The following is a 17,565-nucleotide window of genomic DNA, read 5'->3' as shown; positions in this document are numbered from 1 at the left end:
TAACCGACTCAACTCACTACGAGGTTGGTATCTCATTTTCACAGTTGAAGAAACTGAGAAACCCGAAAGGTAACGTCTTCCTTGCATATCTCCCAAGCCTATCCTGGCTCCTCGCGCCCAAAAATCTTGCCTTGCAGCTCAAGTCCAGCTCCCAGGTCGCTGTCCAGCTTTCTTCCGCGTTCTCCGAAGCTCTGGCCACTCCTGACCCCCAACGCCAGGCCCAGTCTGCTCAGTCACGGCCGCTGGGGTTCTCCTCCCCTCCCCTCCCTGGCCCGCTAGATCCTCCTCTACCTTGCCTCCCAGGCTGTTCCGCTCCTCCTCCTCCACACGCTCCGCCCCCAACCTCCTGGCTCCTCCTCCTTATCCGGCCCCGCCCCCAGCATCCTAACTCCACCTTCCGCCCCGCCCCCGGCTCCTTAGCTCCTCCTCCTATCCCCGCCCCTCGTTTCTTTTGCCTTGCCGCTGGCTCCCTTTCTCCCGCCGTCTCTGGCCCGCGCTCTGCTCGTGAGTCCGCGGGGCCCTGCGAGCGTTCAAGAGTCTAGGCAGCTCCGCACCGTCGAATAGCCCAGCTCGCCTCTTGGCGTCCCGGCGCCACCGGGCTCCCTCTTCCGAGTAAGTGCCTCCCGGGCGCGCCGGTCCCTCACACACCCTCTCAGGGCTTCCCGGGCTGCTGGGCTGTGGGCTGCCCCTGGGGGCGCGCTTTCAGCTCACCGAGAGTCTCTGGAGTGGGTGGGAGTGGGTGTGAGTGCGTGTGAGCGAGTGTGTGTGTGTGTGTGCGTGTGTGTGCAGACGCGCACAGCTCCGAAAACTCCCCAGAGTTTTACCCAGTTCCTGCAGCGCAGAGACAACCTGAGACCTCCAGCTCGGGGCCCTTACCGATTTGGGCTGACCCCTTAACTTCCACCTCCTGCCCTGAGCCCCATCCCTATTCCTTGCTTCCTTCTGCAGACGCAGCCCCCACTACGTGTCACGCCCTCCTGGTAACAGCTCCTGCTGTCGAAAGGACTGGCCCGGTTATCAGGATGCCCCAGATTGCAGACCGAGATGCTAGCCTGAGATTGTAATCCAACCCTGCATTGTAAAATGGGCAGGGACTAGAGTTTTGCCTTGAGATCGTTCGGTGGAGACTTCCTTTGAGGAAGAAAGTTTGTGTGTGTGTTTGTGTGTATGTGTGTCCGTCCGTCCGTGTCTTTGCGCGCCCTCTTGACTCTCAGCCTTCAAAACCTGATGCAAGAACACTTGATGAGCGCCCTCGGACCCAGGGTGGCTGATAGGCACGTTCAAGACCACGCTGACCAACTGGGCTTGGGCGCCTAAAAGATGTTTATTGATTCAGTGACACCCTATTGCTAAAGCCAACTGATAAAACACAGCCCTAGGTAGGAAGAGCAGTACCCTGAGAGAATCATGGGAGGAGGGAGACAGTAGATGAGTGCTCAGTGTTGAAACAAAGAAATCCTGGAGTTAAGACTGATAATTCCATCCTTGCATAAGTTATTTTTATTGGGGGTCAATACTATCTTAATGTAGGGTGTATTTCTGCCCTAAAAAACAGATTTAATTGATAGCAGTACAGTACTTTAATTCATCAATAAAATGATTCCCTGGTTGCTGAGGTCCCATCCAATTATAATAGTCTCTGAATTCTTCTGTATCTCAGTTTATTCTTGCTATGTTCTTGCTGTGAAAGTAGAGATACCCATAAAATTTCCCCACCTTCTTGATAAGAATTCATTTGGGAGATGCTGGTAGGGAAATGACCTGTTGAGTAGAAATTATTCATTGAGGCATAAGGAAAACAAAACTATGTGGTTAAAGGAAATAACCAGAACAGAGCAGGCTTTAAGTTGCCATTGTGAAAGTTAGAGCTGATATGAAAGTTAGAGCTGATAAATCACTTTAAGTGCCGCTTATCACAGCAGATATTTTTATCCTGGTTTGAATCCTGTGTTACACAAAAGTGTTTCCACAGTGTTTTAACTAAGGAAACATTATGCTTTGAAATGTAAACATATGACTCTATCTGTCTTTAAGGAAAGAAATAATTATCACAATTAAACACCTGGAAACACTTATTGACACCTTCTAATTAGATCTGTCATGGGTAGTTAAGTCAGCAAGTTATTGTTAATATTCTAGCTGGTAACACAATTGGCTTTTTTGTAGATTTTTGGGGCGGGGGATGCCAGTTCCCCTTCATATACATTACTTGTCTCTGCCACTTCTTGCTCAGCTTTTGAGTTTTTAACCTGTAATTTGAGTAAATAAAGTTTAGGGAAGTGGACTACCATCTACCTCCCTGTAAAATATGAATACCTTAGGTATTGAATGTTTGGTATTAAGGTCTTTGCATTAACAGATATAGGTCTTCTAAGCCATTACATCCATCTAGATTATCTGCTAACTTAAGAGTCATTAATAAATTATTGAATATAAGAAAGTTCTCCCCAAATTGTAGTGATCCTGCACAGATGCTCCTTTAAATTTTTTTCTTTAAGAGAGACTTGAGGGCTTCCCTGGTGGTGCAGTGGTTGAGAGTCCGCCTGCCGATGCAGGGAACACGGGTTCGTGCCCCAGTCCGGGAAGATTCCACGTGCCGCGGAGCAGCTGGGCCCATGGGCCATGGCTGCTGGGCCTGTGCGAGGCCCGCGTACTGCAAAAAAAAAAAAAAAAAGAAAGAAAGAAAAGAGAGAGACTTGAATCTGTAGTGCCTTTTGTTCTAATGTGTTTAAATTCAATGAGAAAAGGGGTGGCATGAGCTGGAAAATCTGCTTATCTTTATTGCCTCTTAATTTTCTGTTTCTGACTCTATTGCTGGATATAGTCTTCATCTGTGTTGTGAGTGTTGCACACAGGCTGTTCTGGGAGTCCAACAGAACAGCAGAAACTGAGGGTGAGCATGCATACTGCAAGTGCCAGGAACAGAGTATTTTATGAGAACTGTTCTCTGCAGTTTTGTATTCTGTTGAAATTGGAGGAAAGGGTGTGTGGAGAGAAATGATTGCACCCAAACAGTACTCATTAGGAAATGCTGTTTGGGAGAGGAGGGCATTTCTAGGTGGTTTACGACTTGGGGAACTTCAGGTAGCTGATCCTTGAAGCTGAGGCTGCCACAGTGCCGGGCACTCGCGAGACCTCACAGTTCATTGATTCAATGAATCCTTGTCTGCTTGGATCAGCCCCTTGGAATGAACACATTTCCTTCTTGGAGATTTCTTTCGTCCTCAATCAGAACTGAGCTTTGCTTCCACACCATGCAGAAGAGTCCATTCTCCACCCCCTCCATTCTTGCCTGGTACAAATTGAGGGGTTGACCATGGGATGACCTCCAGGAGGCAGGGGAGGGTGGGTGATAACAAATAAAGGTCACCTGTTTTCTCACGGAGGGAGAAGGAGCGTTAGCACAACCCCAGTACCATGGGCACTGACTCGGGCACTGGGGACATGCACAGGGGCCAACCTGGACAAAAATGGGACAGTTTTCCTCAGCTTGGCATTCACAGAGATAATCAGCTCTGCTGCAGAGTTTAAGAGAAGACACCATGTGGTGCCAGATAAACTTTTATCACCTCAACTCTCCTCACACTGCCCACATCCTGCATTTAATACCAAATGCACAGAGTAAGCATTCAACAAACACCGAAAAGGAGCTTTTAACACCCCAACCTTCATGTTTCCCTGTGAGAAGCAGTTTACTTCCTGCTCCCCCATCTCTGGTTTTGATGACTTTGGCCCTGGGGTCTGAGCCAACAGCAGTTTCTAGACTTTTGTTCATCAGTGGGGCTTCCCAGTAGCTAAAAACAGATGGTTCATTGAGGGTAAAAAAAAAAAAAAAAATCAGTGAACCTTGTTGCAAAATGTAAACGAGGTCAAGTAGTAACCAGTGAACGTCAGTTCGCATTCTATATTTTGGCCTTAAGAAAAGGAAGTGAGCTACAAGTAGGAGGTAGATAATTCTAGAATGTGAGAGGCACCATTTGGCCCATGAGTCTTAGACTACAACAGTGGCCGTTATACAAGTTTGGAGGCGCATCCCCTCTGTCCAGCTTGCAGGGGCACCATTCATTCACACAGCAGGCATTTATTGAGCTCCTACCGTGTACGTGGCACTGTGCAACCCTCTCATGTTCGCACCTAGGCCTGGGATCCAAGAGGACCGGTGACTTGCACAAAAATGTTTGCTGGTAAGAACGAGTCCCTGAAGATAAATTTATAATGGCAAAGATGGGTTCAGAATTCTTCTGAGTTTCACAAAGGAAAGTAAAGGCAATTCCTTAGAACAGTAGATGAACCATTTTCAAAATATTTTTTATTTCTCAATAATAAGAAGTTGAAATAAGTGTCTTTCATCTGATGTCTGTTTCAAATCACCAGTAGTATAACTGCAATAAACCTGATTCCATAAGATTTGGTTTTCTTGGCCTTGCATGTCAAGCATGGAAGTTACCTGAGAAATTTGTTTTAAAATGTCACATGCTCTGAAATAATCAAATAACATCCACCCATCCTTTTAGGGATAGGTTGCTTTTTCTCTAGAAGAAAGTGTTCATGGTTCAGAACCAAGGTAGCAAAGATTCAGAGCCAACTGCAAAGCTGGATGGGCATCAGCAAGTTTGTTTTCCCAGGATTGTGGAGGTTTTTTTGGCCGCCCATGCGGCTTGTGGGATCTTAATTCCCCAACCAGGGATGGAACCCGGGCCCTCCGCCGTGAAAGCTCAGAGTCCTAACCACTGGACTGCCAGGGAATTCCCGGATTGTGCTTTTTTATATAGAACAAGAGGGGTGATTGACCAACATGATGATATTTCACTCAACGTGACCAGGGGCTAGGCATGCAGCCACCTTCCCCACCAAAAAGAAACAAAAAATGGCTGGGGGGTCACAGGAATGGGCCTCCTCTGGAACAACCCAAGCTGACTTATAAGCACATTGGGGTTTGTTTCTTTAATAGCAGAGAATGGAATTAAGTCCAAAATTCCACTTGTTGTCATTTCCTTAAACATTGGGAATGAAAATGACTTTTAGTTTAGTCAAAAAGTGGTTGGGTCATGTGACACTATTGGAATTAGCTGTTCATATCTCAGCCACCACTAGCTGTGTGACTTGGGATAAGCTACTTCAGCTCTCTGAGCCTATTGCTTTACCTAAAAAGTGGGGATGGTATTTCTATCATAGGATTGTTGTGTGGATTAAGGCAGGATGTTCCTCTCCTGGTGTCCAATGTGCAGAAGCAAGTGGTCTACTTTGTTGGATTGGCCAAATTGCTCTCATTTCAAGACGATGGTGTTTGTACTGGGCCATAGTGGAGCAGAGAGGGAGAGTGGTGACTGTTACCACATGTGCTTTTAGCATGAACTTTCCTTTTTTTTGCCTCTGATGATGCCAGAGAAGCCCAGAGAAGGGGGTGCATGTAGCGCAATTTCAGCTATTCCCAGCTGCAGGGCCATGTGATTATATAGGGAAATCTTGCTGCTGCCGCCGCTGCTGCAGCTGCTAAAGAGAAATGAGCCAGAGCAGGGCATCTGGGTTTTATGTGTCTGAGCAGAAGAGCCATGGCATCCAGTAACCCTCCCTATGCATGAGAGACGCTTTTAAAAGGCCCGTTACAGTTCATTTGTGAGCAGTGGGTTGGCCTTTAGCCTATGGAGGCCCTTATTTAAAACAGGTAATGGATATGAAACCAGGTTTTCCAAGCCAGACAGGAAGCTATGTCTCAGCTGCCCTTGGTGTTGCAAAGGCACTCGGGCTGGCATGTCCTCAAGAGAAGTTGTGAGGGTTTCGAGGGGCAGAGGGCAGGGACATTATCTTCAAGGTTGTCCACTGGGGCAAGCTCTTCTGGGAACACAGCACTCTGCAGGGCACACAGGACACTCATGAATATTTGAAAGGAGCCAAAAAGGAAGAACCAGCCCACCTGGCCAATACCCTCTCTAAGCCTGGCTCTTATTCCTTCAAGCCAAATTCATTTAGTTCAAGCCTTCTCCACTTGCAGCTGTTATTTTATTTATTTCAAAAAATGAGTTCCTTATAACATGACTGTCAACCAAAGTGAGGGAGACAGAGGTTGTGGTGTGTCCTGGTGGAGTCCTCACTGTCCTTATCCTTTCCCGTCTCAGCCTCTTGAGTTGTGCTCAGGCTCTCACATACATGTAGATGCAACATGTTCTACGGAACATGTTGGAGTAGGGAGTTCTATGGAAATGCCACCGTCTTCTGAGAAAAACTGCAGGTACGATGTTGGCCAGAGGTTGCAAAGTTCAAAACAATCTTTGATGACTCAGACCTTTAAGAAAGAAGTCCAATACCTGATTCCACCCCTCTGTGATTGGGAAACAACTCCCTTTTTCTCCCTTTCTTCTCTCTTTAAAAAGATGAGGTAGTTTTCTGGGAAGTGGCTGGTGTTTGATTCAATACTATCACCGCCCTGGAAGGGCAGAGCAGTCTAGACTTAACGTTGGAATTCTTTCTGCCTTGGTGCAGAGATAGGCCCCCGGTGACTCACAGAGTGTACCTGGGAGAGGTGATGAGCTCAGCCCTCCCTCCCCGAGCATCCGGTGATGGTCTCTGTGTTGCACATACTTAGCCATTTTGCTTCTTTGCTTTTATGGCCTGGAACACCTGAAGGTTCTTGAAAGAACGGCTGCTCTTTTTGCCAAGGAGCAAAAGGCTCCTTGTCGATAAGGAGCCTCCCGGGTCCCTGCCCTGGGTTCCTGCCCTGTGGTTTGAGAATGCAATTATCTGGGCAGCCACAGAGGTGATCTCCCAAATGAAATTTTGAACTTGTCCAATGTGCTATATTTTAGGGCTCATCTGGGGCCATAGTTCCACCTACTGTGACATCACCAAAGCCGGGCCAGGGAATCTGCATTTCTAACAATTCTCTCCGCCCCCCCCCCATGCCCACCCCTGGTGACTGATGCACAGCGAACTGAAAACCCCTAGCCTGGGAGATCGGTTGTAATGTCTCGTTCTGTAAAGATTATTCAGGCAGCAAGTATCTGTAGGTGTTTCCCCCCCTCTTTTTTTTTTGGCAGCGGAAAAGTGCAAATCTCTTGAAAGTACAGAGTGACTTTAAAGTTTAAAGAAGATTAACATGAACGTGCACAAAATGAACACCTGTGTACCCGTCCTAGGAAATAACAAAGTGGTTTTTCAAGTAGATCCTAACTGGGTTAAAAAATGTTGACCAACAACCAGGTCAAGAACAAAAACTAACAACCAAAACCAGTAGTGGCATCCCACAAATAGATCCAGGAATTGAAAGCCACGAACCAGAGACACGAGGGAGTCTGCTCAGTGTTCATTTGTTCACAATCTAGATTTCGAATCACTGGCAATGCTGACCTCATCCTTTAGTGTGCTGCTGACTTGAGGACACCTCACGTTGCTTTGTAGATCACTGACATGGGATGGGCGCCCTTTTTCTAGGAGTGGCACCTGTTGGGAGGAGCCCCAGGCCCAAGACTCTTGAGTTGCCAAGTAGCCTGTTTTCCCTTCCCTGGGTCTACTCCCCTGTCCTGAGGTCCTGGCACCTCCAGGAAGCTATCCTGTTCTGAGAGTGCCCCTCTCATATTGAAATGGTGGGTGATGGGAAAATGGAGAATAGACTGCTTTCTTTGAAGCTGTCTTGCTGTAACTTCCTCCCCCTCCCCCTCCTCCCCCTTTCTCCTCTACTTCCTCTTCCTTCTCTTCTTCCTCCTCCTTCTTTTGCTTTTTTTTGCATTTTGAGTTGTGTAAGTACTCGAGACTTTCTTCCCTACTTCTGAATTCTGGTCAGTTTTCAATTTCTCATTCTAATAGGGGCCTTGAAAATTATTGAATAATAGTGGTCTGCTACTGATGATACAGAGTCCTAATTTTAGTAGAACAACTATTTTTTCCCTCTAGGTTTAAATATTTGACCAGGGACCCACAAGTATAAAAATGGACTGATTTGAGTCTTGCCTCAGCCTTCCTCTCTAGCCAGCGATCCTCCAGGTTTGCTGCTCCCGAGTCCAGCACACGAGGGACCTTCTAGCCTCACAATTTGGGAAAAGGGGCAGGTGGAGGAGGTTGGGAAGTGACTTGCAGAGACGAACCACAGGGCAGAGAATGAATCACCACAGTCTTCCTGGTGCATACCTGGTCTCTGAGTTCCCTACAAGCATGTCCACCCCAAATTTTACCCTTCAGTCCATCTTTTCTAAGTTCTGTTTCCTTTCATGGTTGCCCTAGTATTTGTAGATGGATGATAACAGATAGTATACCAGATCACTGTAACAGTTTGCTAGGGCTGCCATAACAACATACTACAGACTGGGTGACTTAAACAATAGAAATTTATTTCTCACAGTTCTGGAGGCTGGAAGGCCAAGATCAAGGTGTTGACAGGTGTGGTTTCTCCTGAGGCTTCTCTCCTAGGTTTGCAGATGGTCACCTTCTCATTGTTTCCTCACATGGTCTTTTCTCTGTGTGCATGCCTCTGTGGTATCTCTCTCTCTTTCTTTTTATGAGGACAGCAGTCATATTAGATTAGGGCCCCACCCTTTTGACCTCATTTAACCTTAATTACCTTTTAAAAGGCCCTATCTCTAGTCACACTGGGGATTAGGGCTTCAGCATACTAATTTGAGGGGGAGGGGGCAGAATTCTATCTATTACAATCTCTTTTATAAAGGTATTACAGGGAATTCCCTGGCAGTCCAGTAGTTAGGACTGGGCACTTTCACTGTGGTGGCCTGATTCAGGAACTAAGATTCCAAAAGCCGAGCAGTGCAGCCATAAAAAAGGGGAGGAGTATTACAAATAATACCCTTTGTTTTATTATTATATGGTTTATGTCTGCATATATAATCTTCAGAAATCATGGTTATTATTTTTTACTTTAAACAATGATCTTTTGAAGAAATTAGAACATGAGAAAAAGTTTTTTGTATTTATCCACTTATTTGAGGCTCTTCATTCTTTAGTGTAGATCCATTTCCATCAGGTATTTTTTAATCCTTCAGCCTGAAGAACTTCCTTTAATATTACTTGTAGCCCAGAGCTGCTAGCAACAAATTCTCTCAGCTTCCTTTGTACATGTGCCCCTCATGTCTGTGTGTCCAAATCTCTTCTTATAAGGGTACCAGTCAGGTTGCATTAGGGCACACCAGAAGAACCTCACTGTAGTTGAATCACCTTTTTAAAGACCCTATCTCCAAATACAGTCCCATTTTGAGTTACTGGAGGTGAGGACTCCAACATATGAATTCTCTTGGTGGGGGGGACACAATTCAGCCCATAACAGGATGCTTTAGGCTGCAGGTAAGAGAATGCCCAGCTACCAGTGGTTTGAACAGTAAAGACATTAAATTATCTTACATGAAGGGTAGTCTGGGGTTGATCCAATCCAGAGTTGAATCAGTGCCTCAAACAGTATCATCAGGGACCAGGTTCTTTCCATCCTTCTCTTCTCCCATTCTTAATATGTTACCTTTTTTTTTTTCTGCAGACTTGCCACCTCATAGACAGAAAATAGTTTCTTCTGCTGTGGGTATCACAGGCTTCTCCAAACTCATTCAAAGACAGGAGGAGCTTGTGGATGTGGGGAGAGGGGTGGGCAGAGAGGGCAGCAATAAATCTGTTCTCTTGTAATGTCCATCTCTTTTTTTTTTTTAACATCTTTATTTGAGTATAAATGCTTTACAATGATGTGTTAGTTTCTTCTTTATAACAAAGTGAATCAGCTATACATATACATATATCCCCATATCTCCTCCCTCTTGTGTCTCCCTCCCACCCTCCTTATCCCACCCCTCTACGTGGTCACAAAGCACCGAGCTGATCTCCCTGTGGTATGCGGCTGCTTCCCACTAGCTATCTATTTTACATTTGGGAGTGTATGTATGTCCATGCCACTCTCTCGCTTTGTCCCAGCTTACCCTTTCCCCTCCCTGTCCATCTCTTTTCATCAGAGGATAAATCTTTCCTGAAGCCTCCTCAGGCCTCACTGACCAGAACTGAGTCACAGCTGCAAGGGAAGCTGTGAAAGTAAGTAGTGGACATTAAGGGAAAACTTCTACTTTGGGAGGTTGGCTGTACCAATGGGAACAAGGGAGAGAGGCATGATTATTGGGCAGATAAATAATATCTGCACCAGCCCCAGGCTCCCATGCTCTAGAAGCTGTCTAGCTGAGCCATCACTATTACTGATAATAATAATCCCAGGTTTTATTGGAATTAAAATTATCTACCCATGATGAGTAGTTGGGAGAAAAACAAAGATGTGGAAGGTGTTAATCACATATATGAACTTAATTACCTAGGTAGTGACTTTTTAATGTTGTGGGTTTATAAAAATAGCAGTATTTACTTTGGAGACAGCATGCTGCATTGAAACCCAGAAGATGTTCATCAAATAGAGAGTTCTTTATGTTTATGGAAATGTTTACACCCTGTTATGTTTAACAGTAATCATGACAAACACTTTTTGAGTACTTATGATGGGCTGGGCACTGTGCTAAATGCTTTATACACATTATTAAATTCATCTTCCTAACAGATCTGTGAGAAAGGTATTTTTGTTAATCTGCATTTGCAGATGAGGAACTGAGGCTTGGGGAGGTTAAATAACCTGCCATAGATGCCTGGCTGAGCTGGGAGTCACACCCTGGCAGCTCAGCTTCATCCCATACCTGTGCTCTGAACTGCTACAGGATATTACCCCTCAACAAAACTGCTAAAAACTCCCTCGTTTTCTGTAAGCTCTCAAAAGCTGTTATCTTTCCAACCAGTCAGAGTCTACCTCATAGTTTATGTCTCATTTTATTGTTCACATTTTAAGGTTGAGATATAATTGACCTTCTGGTGTTTTTAGTAGTAGAAAGAAGAACCTTGAGAGTGTGCCCAGCTGACACTGACTCACCTGGTGACCTTCAACAAGCCACCACAGTCTCCTCTGTGAGGTTCAGATTAAGACTGAGTCTGTGGGGCCACATCCCGGCACTTAGGGTCTGTTGTTCACAGACCGTTGCCCTCTGCAGATTGTACTAAAAGTCCTATGTTTATTTCAGATGTGATTCACAAATGTATTTCAAAGTAAGGATGTGGAAGTTCAAGATCAATGGAGCTGTACTTCCCAAATTGAGAAGATAATATTTATATCCTTTTTCATATTGGGAAGAAGTTGGACAATTTTAATAACCCAGAGGAATGTGTGTTTCATTATTGGCTTGTACAGAAGCGTGCCAATCTGAGTGATGGCAAATTTGTCCTCAGGTTATAGAATCTTTGTGTGAGGCAAATTTAGTAAAAGCTGGGAAAACTTCCTGATGGTCATTGTGCAGAGACTGCACCCTGCAGAATGCTTGGGCAGCTGGGGATTGGCCTTAGCAGAAGCAGGGTTATGTGTGCTTCCATCTGGTGACTCTAATAACAGGGATGCAGTGGAGATGCTGTTCCAAATGCAGTGCCGACATCGGGAGCCTGTGTTTCTTCTCTTAGTCCTGAATTCATGTTGCTAAAGTTGTAATAACATCTTGCATGTGGTAGTTCCCTTAGACTTTAGGATGCTTAATGTTTGGGGAAGATTGTTTTGTTCATTTGTTTTTATTTATTTATTTATTTATTTTTTGCGTTACACGGGCCTCTCACTGTTGTGGCCTCTCCCGTTGCGGAGCACAGGCTCTGGACGCGCAGGCTCAGCGGCCATGGCTCACGGGCCCAGCCGCTCCGCGGCATGTGGGATCCTCCCAGACCGGGGCACGAACCAGCGTCCCCTGCATCGGCAGGCGGATTCTCAACCACTGCGCCACCAGGGAGGCCCTGTTCATTTGTTTTTTAATTGACTATTGCTAATAACTTGAGTCTGGAGCTGAGGATGGGAGTAAGGGGTGTAAGTTTCTTGTCTAATTCTGGGAACTCAAAGCTGCCCTAGGTTGGTATGCTGAGTGCTACAACTCTGAGTCAAGTGATTAATCTTATGTCTGTGAGAAATCAACAACCAACAGCTCTTTGCAATTCCAGTTAGGCATCCTAGAGGTCATTTTGAATTAAGAGCACCTTTGAGATATTTTGGAGTACATGATTTGCTATAAGCTTTAAAAAATGATTTGAAGTGTTATAAGGCAAATTTTCATTAAAACAGTATAGATGAAATCATTTACTGTCACCATGAGCAGCTCATTGAAACAGAAGTCCTTCATAAGATACTGGCTCCCAGCTGACTGGCTGCTTGGCCCCTTCCCCTCCTCTATTGCCTTGCTGGGTTTTCCATCAGTCGGCTCTTATTGTGCTGACTTGCCTAGATTCTTTTTTTCTTTTTTTTAACTTAGCAACATTTTTTAAATTTAATAATTGAAAACCCATTCAATGTTTCTGGTCAGAAAAGTCCACATTGTAAAGACTGCAATTAAAATTGTGGTTCCATGCAATTCAGATGAAGACTCCAATTGAATTTTTAACTTGAAAACTAGCAGATACTATTTTAAAGCACATCTGGAAACACATATTCTTTTTTTTTAACATCTTTATTGGAGTATAATTGCTTTACAATGGTGTGTTAGTTTCTGCTTTATAACAGAGTGACTCAGTTATACATATATATCTGTTCCCATATCTCTTCCCTCTTGCGTCTCCCTCCCTCCCACCCTCCCTACCCCGCCCCTTAGGTGGTCACAAAGCACCGAGCTGATCTCCCTGTGCTATGCAGCTGCTTCCCACTAGCTATCTACCTTACGGTTTGGTAGTGTATATATGTCCATGCCACTCTCTCACTTTGTCACAGCTTACCCTTCTCCCTCCCCATATCCTCAAGTCCATTCTCTAGTAGGTCTGTGTCTTTATTCCCGATTCTTTTTTTATAGCTTAAAAAAAAAAAAGAAAATGTTACTTTATTGCTTTTTCTTAATTGAAGTATAGTTGATTTATAATATTATATTAGTTTCAGATGTACAACATAGTGATTCAATATTTTTATAGATTATATTTCATTTAAAGTTATTATAAAATATTAGCTATATTCCCTGTGCTGTATGATATATCCTTGTAGCTTATTTATTTTGTACATAGTAGTTTGTACCTCTTAACTCCCTCCCTTTGTCTTGCCCCTCCCCCTTCCCTCTCCCCAGTGGTAACCACTAGTTTGTTCTCTATATCTGAGTCTGTTTATGTTTTGTTATATTCATTTGTGTTATTAGATTCCACATGTAAGTGATAGCATACAATATTTGTCTTTCTCTGTCTGACTTATTTCACTAAGCATAATACCCTCCAGTTCATCCATGTTGTTGCAAATGGTAAAATTTCTTTTTTTATGGCTAATATACCACTTCTTTATCAATTGGTCTGTCGATGAGCTCTTAGGTTGCTTCCATGTCTTGGCTACTGTAAATGATGCTGCTATTAACATTGGGGTGTTTGTATCTTTTTGAATTAATGTTTTCAATTTCTTTGGATATATACCCAGGAGTGGAATTGCTGCATCATATGGTAGTTCTATTTTTAGTTTTTTGAGGAACCTCCATAACTGTTTTCCATAGTGGCTGCACCAACTTACATTCCCATAACAGTGCACGAGGGTTTCCTTTTCGCTACATTCTTGCCAACATTTGGTATTTGTGGTCTCTTTGATGATGGCCATTCTGACAGGTGTGAGGTGATATCTCACTGTGGTTTTGATTTGCATTTCTCTGATGATTGGCGATATCGAGCATCTTTTCATGTGCCTATTGGCCATCCGTATGTCTCATTTGGACAAATGTCTATTCAGGTCTTCTGCCCAATTTTTTTATTGGGGTTTGGTTTTTTGATATTGAGTTATATGAGCAGTTTGCATATTTGGATATTAACCCTTTATAGGTCACATCATTTGCAAATATTTTCTCCCATTCAGTAGGTTGTCTTTTCGTTTTGCAGATAGTTTCCTTTGCTGTGTAAAAGCTTTTAAGTTTAATTAGACCCCATTTGTTTATTTTTTTGCTTTTGTTTCATTTGCCTTAGGAGACAGATCCAAAAAAATATTGCTTCGATTTATGTCAAAGAGTGCCTAGTTTTCTTCTAGGAGTTTTATGATTTCCACTCTTACATCCTTTATCTTTTTGAGTTTATTTTTTTATATGATGTGAGAAAATGTTCGATTTTCTTAACACTTTTCTTCAAACTTTTTTATTGTAAAATAAAACACAAATAACAACAACAAAACACACATATAACAAATGCACACCTTAGTGAATTATTATAAGGCAAACACTCATATAACCATCACTCAGGTCAAGAAATAGAACTTTGCTAGCTACCCCAAAAGCGCCTTTCACATACCCTCCCTAATCACATTACCCTTCCTTCCTCCAAAAATAAATGCCATCCTGACCTTTATAGTAGTCACTTCCTTGCATCCCTTTATGGTTTTATCACCCAGGTGAGCAGCCTGATTCACTGTAGTTTAGTCTTACCCATTTTTTAAAAAACTTGTATCTTTTAAGTCTCTTTTAATCTATGGATTTCCTTAACATCCTCCCTCATTTTAATTATTTAAAAGAATAATTTTTGGGGGGGAGGCTGTTTGATCTGTAGAGTTTCCACAGTCTTAATAACAAGAAAAATGCACCCCCCCAGGTACATTTCAAGTTATTCCTTTGCCCTCTATTTCCTGCATCTGGGTCCAGAGGATTGATCAGACTCAGGTTTGATCCCTTTGGTCAGATTACAGGTGCTGTTGTATCCTTTCATTGGAAGGCACACAACGTCTGTTTTTTCTACTCTTTTTTTTGCCTTTAGAAGCTGTGGTTCCTCAATGTCTAGACCTATTAATTCATTGGAGATTGCAGAATAATGATATTCTAATTCTACCATTTTGCTTTACTTTATTAGCTGGAATAATTTTGTAAAGGTAGACTTCCCTTCAATCTGTTATTTGATTACACAGTGGTACAGGTCACCTAGAAAAAACAAGGTAAATGCTCAATTCTTTCCTTTGATTTACCCAGTCGTTGAGAATTGGTTTCCTGTCATTCTCAGAAGGTGACCAATGGTTTTTTCAAATTGGTATGATCATGGAATTAAATATACTTAATAAGACTCAGATTGTCCCATCTTTGACCAGTGGGAGCTTCTTCATGTTGGCTCCTAGGTCCTTCTGACATGACCTTAGCTTCTGTGTTATCTGGTGTGTTAAGGTGATCCAGGCCTGTCTTGTACATATTCTGCCTAGACCTGGATTCAACCATTTCTTCAAGAATCCCTGGTTTCTTTTAATGAGAATGGTGTTTCAGGACCATAACCCAGGCACTAGAGATGTGCATTCACCGCAGTGGTCATTGTTTCTAGGCTGTTTCATTGGTCAGAGCTGAGAAAATACACACTCACACACACACACACACACACATTTACGTACAAACATATGTACACATATAAAGATAAAATACTTTGTGAGTTCATATTGATATTTCCAAGTCAAATTCGAGACTACGGGGTTTTGTTTAACTTCTTCTATGTTACGTTTATATTTCCTTTCTTTCGTACTTCGAATCTTTGCTTTTTAGTCCCAAGGGAGATAGAATATCTTTTAATTACCCATTGATTACCCTGTATTACACATACACCAGTCTCCAAGTAATCAGCTATGATTAATGAAAACAATAAAAATAATTTATTGGGCATATGCCCTACTCATTCTTCCCCATTTTTTTATGGTTGTACTATATCTGCATTGTCAGATCATATAGCCATTATATACTAAAGTATCTCCCATTCAATGCACATTTAGTCTTATTTCTACAGGTAACTATATATGTCATGCTTATCATCAGTCCTCATATCATTGTCTCTACAAGTTTTGATTGAAGCTGTTTCTCTAGTGGATTCCTTAGGTAGGGCTTATGGGAATACTATTCCCTAATTCCTTTTCTCCCCCTTATTTATTTATTTATTTTTGGCTGCGTTGGGTCTTCTTTGCTGCGCTTGGGCTTTCTCTAGTTGTGGCGAGCGGTTACTCTTCGTTGCAGCGCGTGGGCTTCTCATTACGGTGGCTTCCCTTGTTGCGGAGCATGGGCTCTAGGCACGCAGGCTTCAACAGTTGTGGCACAAGGGCTTCAGTAGTTGTGGCTTGTGGGCTCTAGATTGCAGGCTCAGTAGTTGTGGCGCACGGGCTTAGTTGCTCCGCAGCATGTGGGATCTTCCCGGACCAGGGCTCGAACCTGTGTCCCCTGCATTGGCAAGCGGATTCTTAACCACTGCACCACCAGGGAAGCCCACCCCCTAATTTCTTGATAAAACTTTGTGACCTTTATACTAAAGGTCAGTTTTACTGGATAGAACATACTTGGCTCACATTTTCTTTCCTTGAGAATCTTAAACATGTTACTTCATTTTCTTCAAAGTATTGTTGTCAAAAGTCTGATAAGGATGATAATCTAATTTTCTTAGCCTCTATAGTTCGCTTTTGAGAGCATCCACTTTTTTTTTTTACATCTTTTTCCTTCAATCTACTATCTATCTAGCATTTCTGCACAGTGAGTAGTGAGCTTGTATGTTACCAAATCCAAGTTTATGACTTGATCAACCCCGGTGCCAAATAATTTCTCTCTCCTGTTAACCTAGAATGAGCCACTTGCTCTTAGTAACTGTAATTTTTTATCTTTGTAACCTCAGCTGTACCTTGTAAGGTGTACAGAGTTAGCACTAAATATATACTTGTTTATGACATAAATGAAGTGGAAGGATGTGGGTTTTTTCCCTTTCCTTTAGCCTGTTAGGAACTGCCCCTCCCCCTTGACTCTTTTCCTCCAATCAGGCGTGGCCTTGCCTCAGACACAGCTGTGCTCACAGAGGCAGGCTCTTCCCTGAGCAGGTGTGTGGGCGCTGCACCCGTGGGACCTTGTCCCCATATTCACCGTGTCAAGTTGTTAGACCATGTTCTCATGATACTGCTTTTTCAAGATGAGCAAACTAGGAAGCCCTGTCTCAGAGTGTTGGCTCCACACCACATGCCAACCTGGTCTCCACACCTGCTTGCCCTCTGCGTGGTCAGTACTTTGACTTCTCCTTGTGGGTGTTATGGCCCAGGCCCCTGGCATATGGGGCCCAGAACCCCTCCTCTCTGAGGATGCTGGGGCTGCTGCCTGCCCTTTTCTTTCTTGGCTGACCTTTTTCCCCTTCACTTCTTGGTCACCAGAACCCATGGCAGGACATCATATTGGGAACCCTCACCCAGACGTGATCCCTGATACACTTTCTTCAACATACACACTGTTTAGGTTTTGAAATGTAAATTCCAGTTAATTGGCATGCATGCCACTTTGGCCAAAGCCTCTTCTGCTTGTCGCTTTACTACCTGGATCAGTCACACATTTCGTTTATCTGTTGCATTTGTGACCTTTGACCTCTGGTATCCCACACTTCTCGGAGCACTATCATATGGGCATGACCTTGCCTGATTTTAGGCCTGGCCAGCACTATAATCCAGTGATGTCCCTGCCCTGGCTCTCCTTGTTAGGTCTTGGCCTGTGGCCGTGCATTTTTTTTTTTTCTTTCTTTCTTCTTGAGTACCTCAGGGTGAAGAACATTGTGATAGATGGCTTTTTCTTCTTTTTCTACTCCCAGCTGCCT

General features: G+C 43.6%; 1 protein-coding gene across 3 annotated transcripts in view; it reads left to right on the top strand.

The window, feature by feature from the left end:
- Nucleotides 1-17,565, top strand: part of TNFAIP8 (TNF alpha induced protein 8) — a 125,460-nt gene continuing 107,895 nt past the window's right edge. Inside the window, exon 1 of one of the 3 annotated variants that reach the window (XM_082621228.1) lies at nucleotides 1-69. Coding sequence is in view for 1 of the 3 variants with exons in the window: in XM_082621225.1 (XP_082477351.1) it covers nucleotide 612 (1 nt within the window). In the remaining 2 variants the exon portion in view is untranslated. Of the gene's footprint in view, nucleotides 70-473; nucleotides 613-17,565 lie in introns of those variants that run through there. The other 2 variants (XM_082621224.1, XM_082621225.1) reach the window with 2 other exon arrangements.

This window comes from Mesoplodon mirus (assembly GCF_964341445.2).
Source record: "Mesoplodon mirus genome assembly, chromosome: 5".
In the NCBI taxonomy this organism is placed as follows: domain Eukaryota; kingdom Metazoa; phylum Chordata; class Mammalia; order Artiodactyla; family Ziphiidae; genus Mesoplodon; species Mesoplodon mirus.
This window is presented reverse-complemented; position numbering and strand designations above follow the sequence as displayed.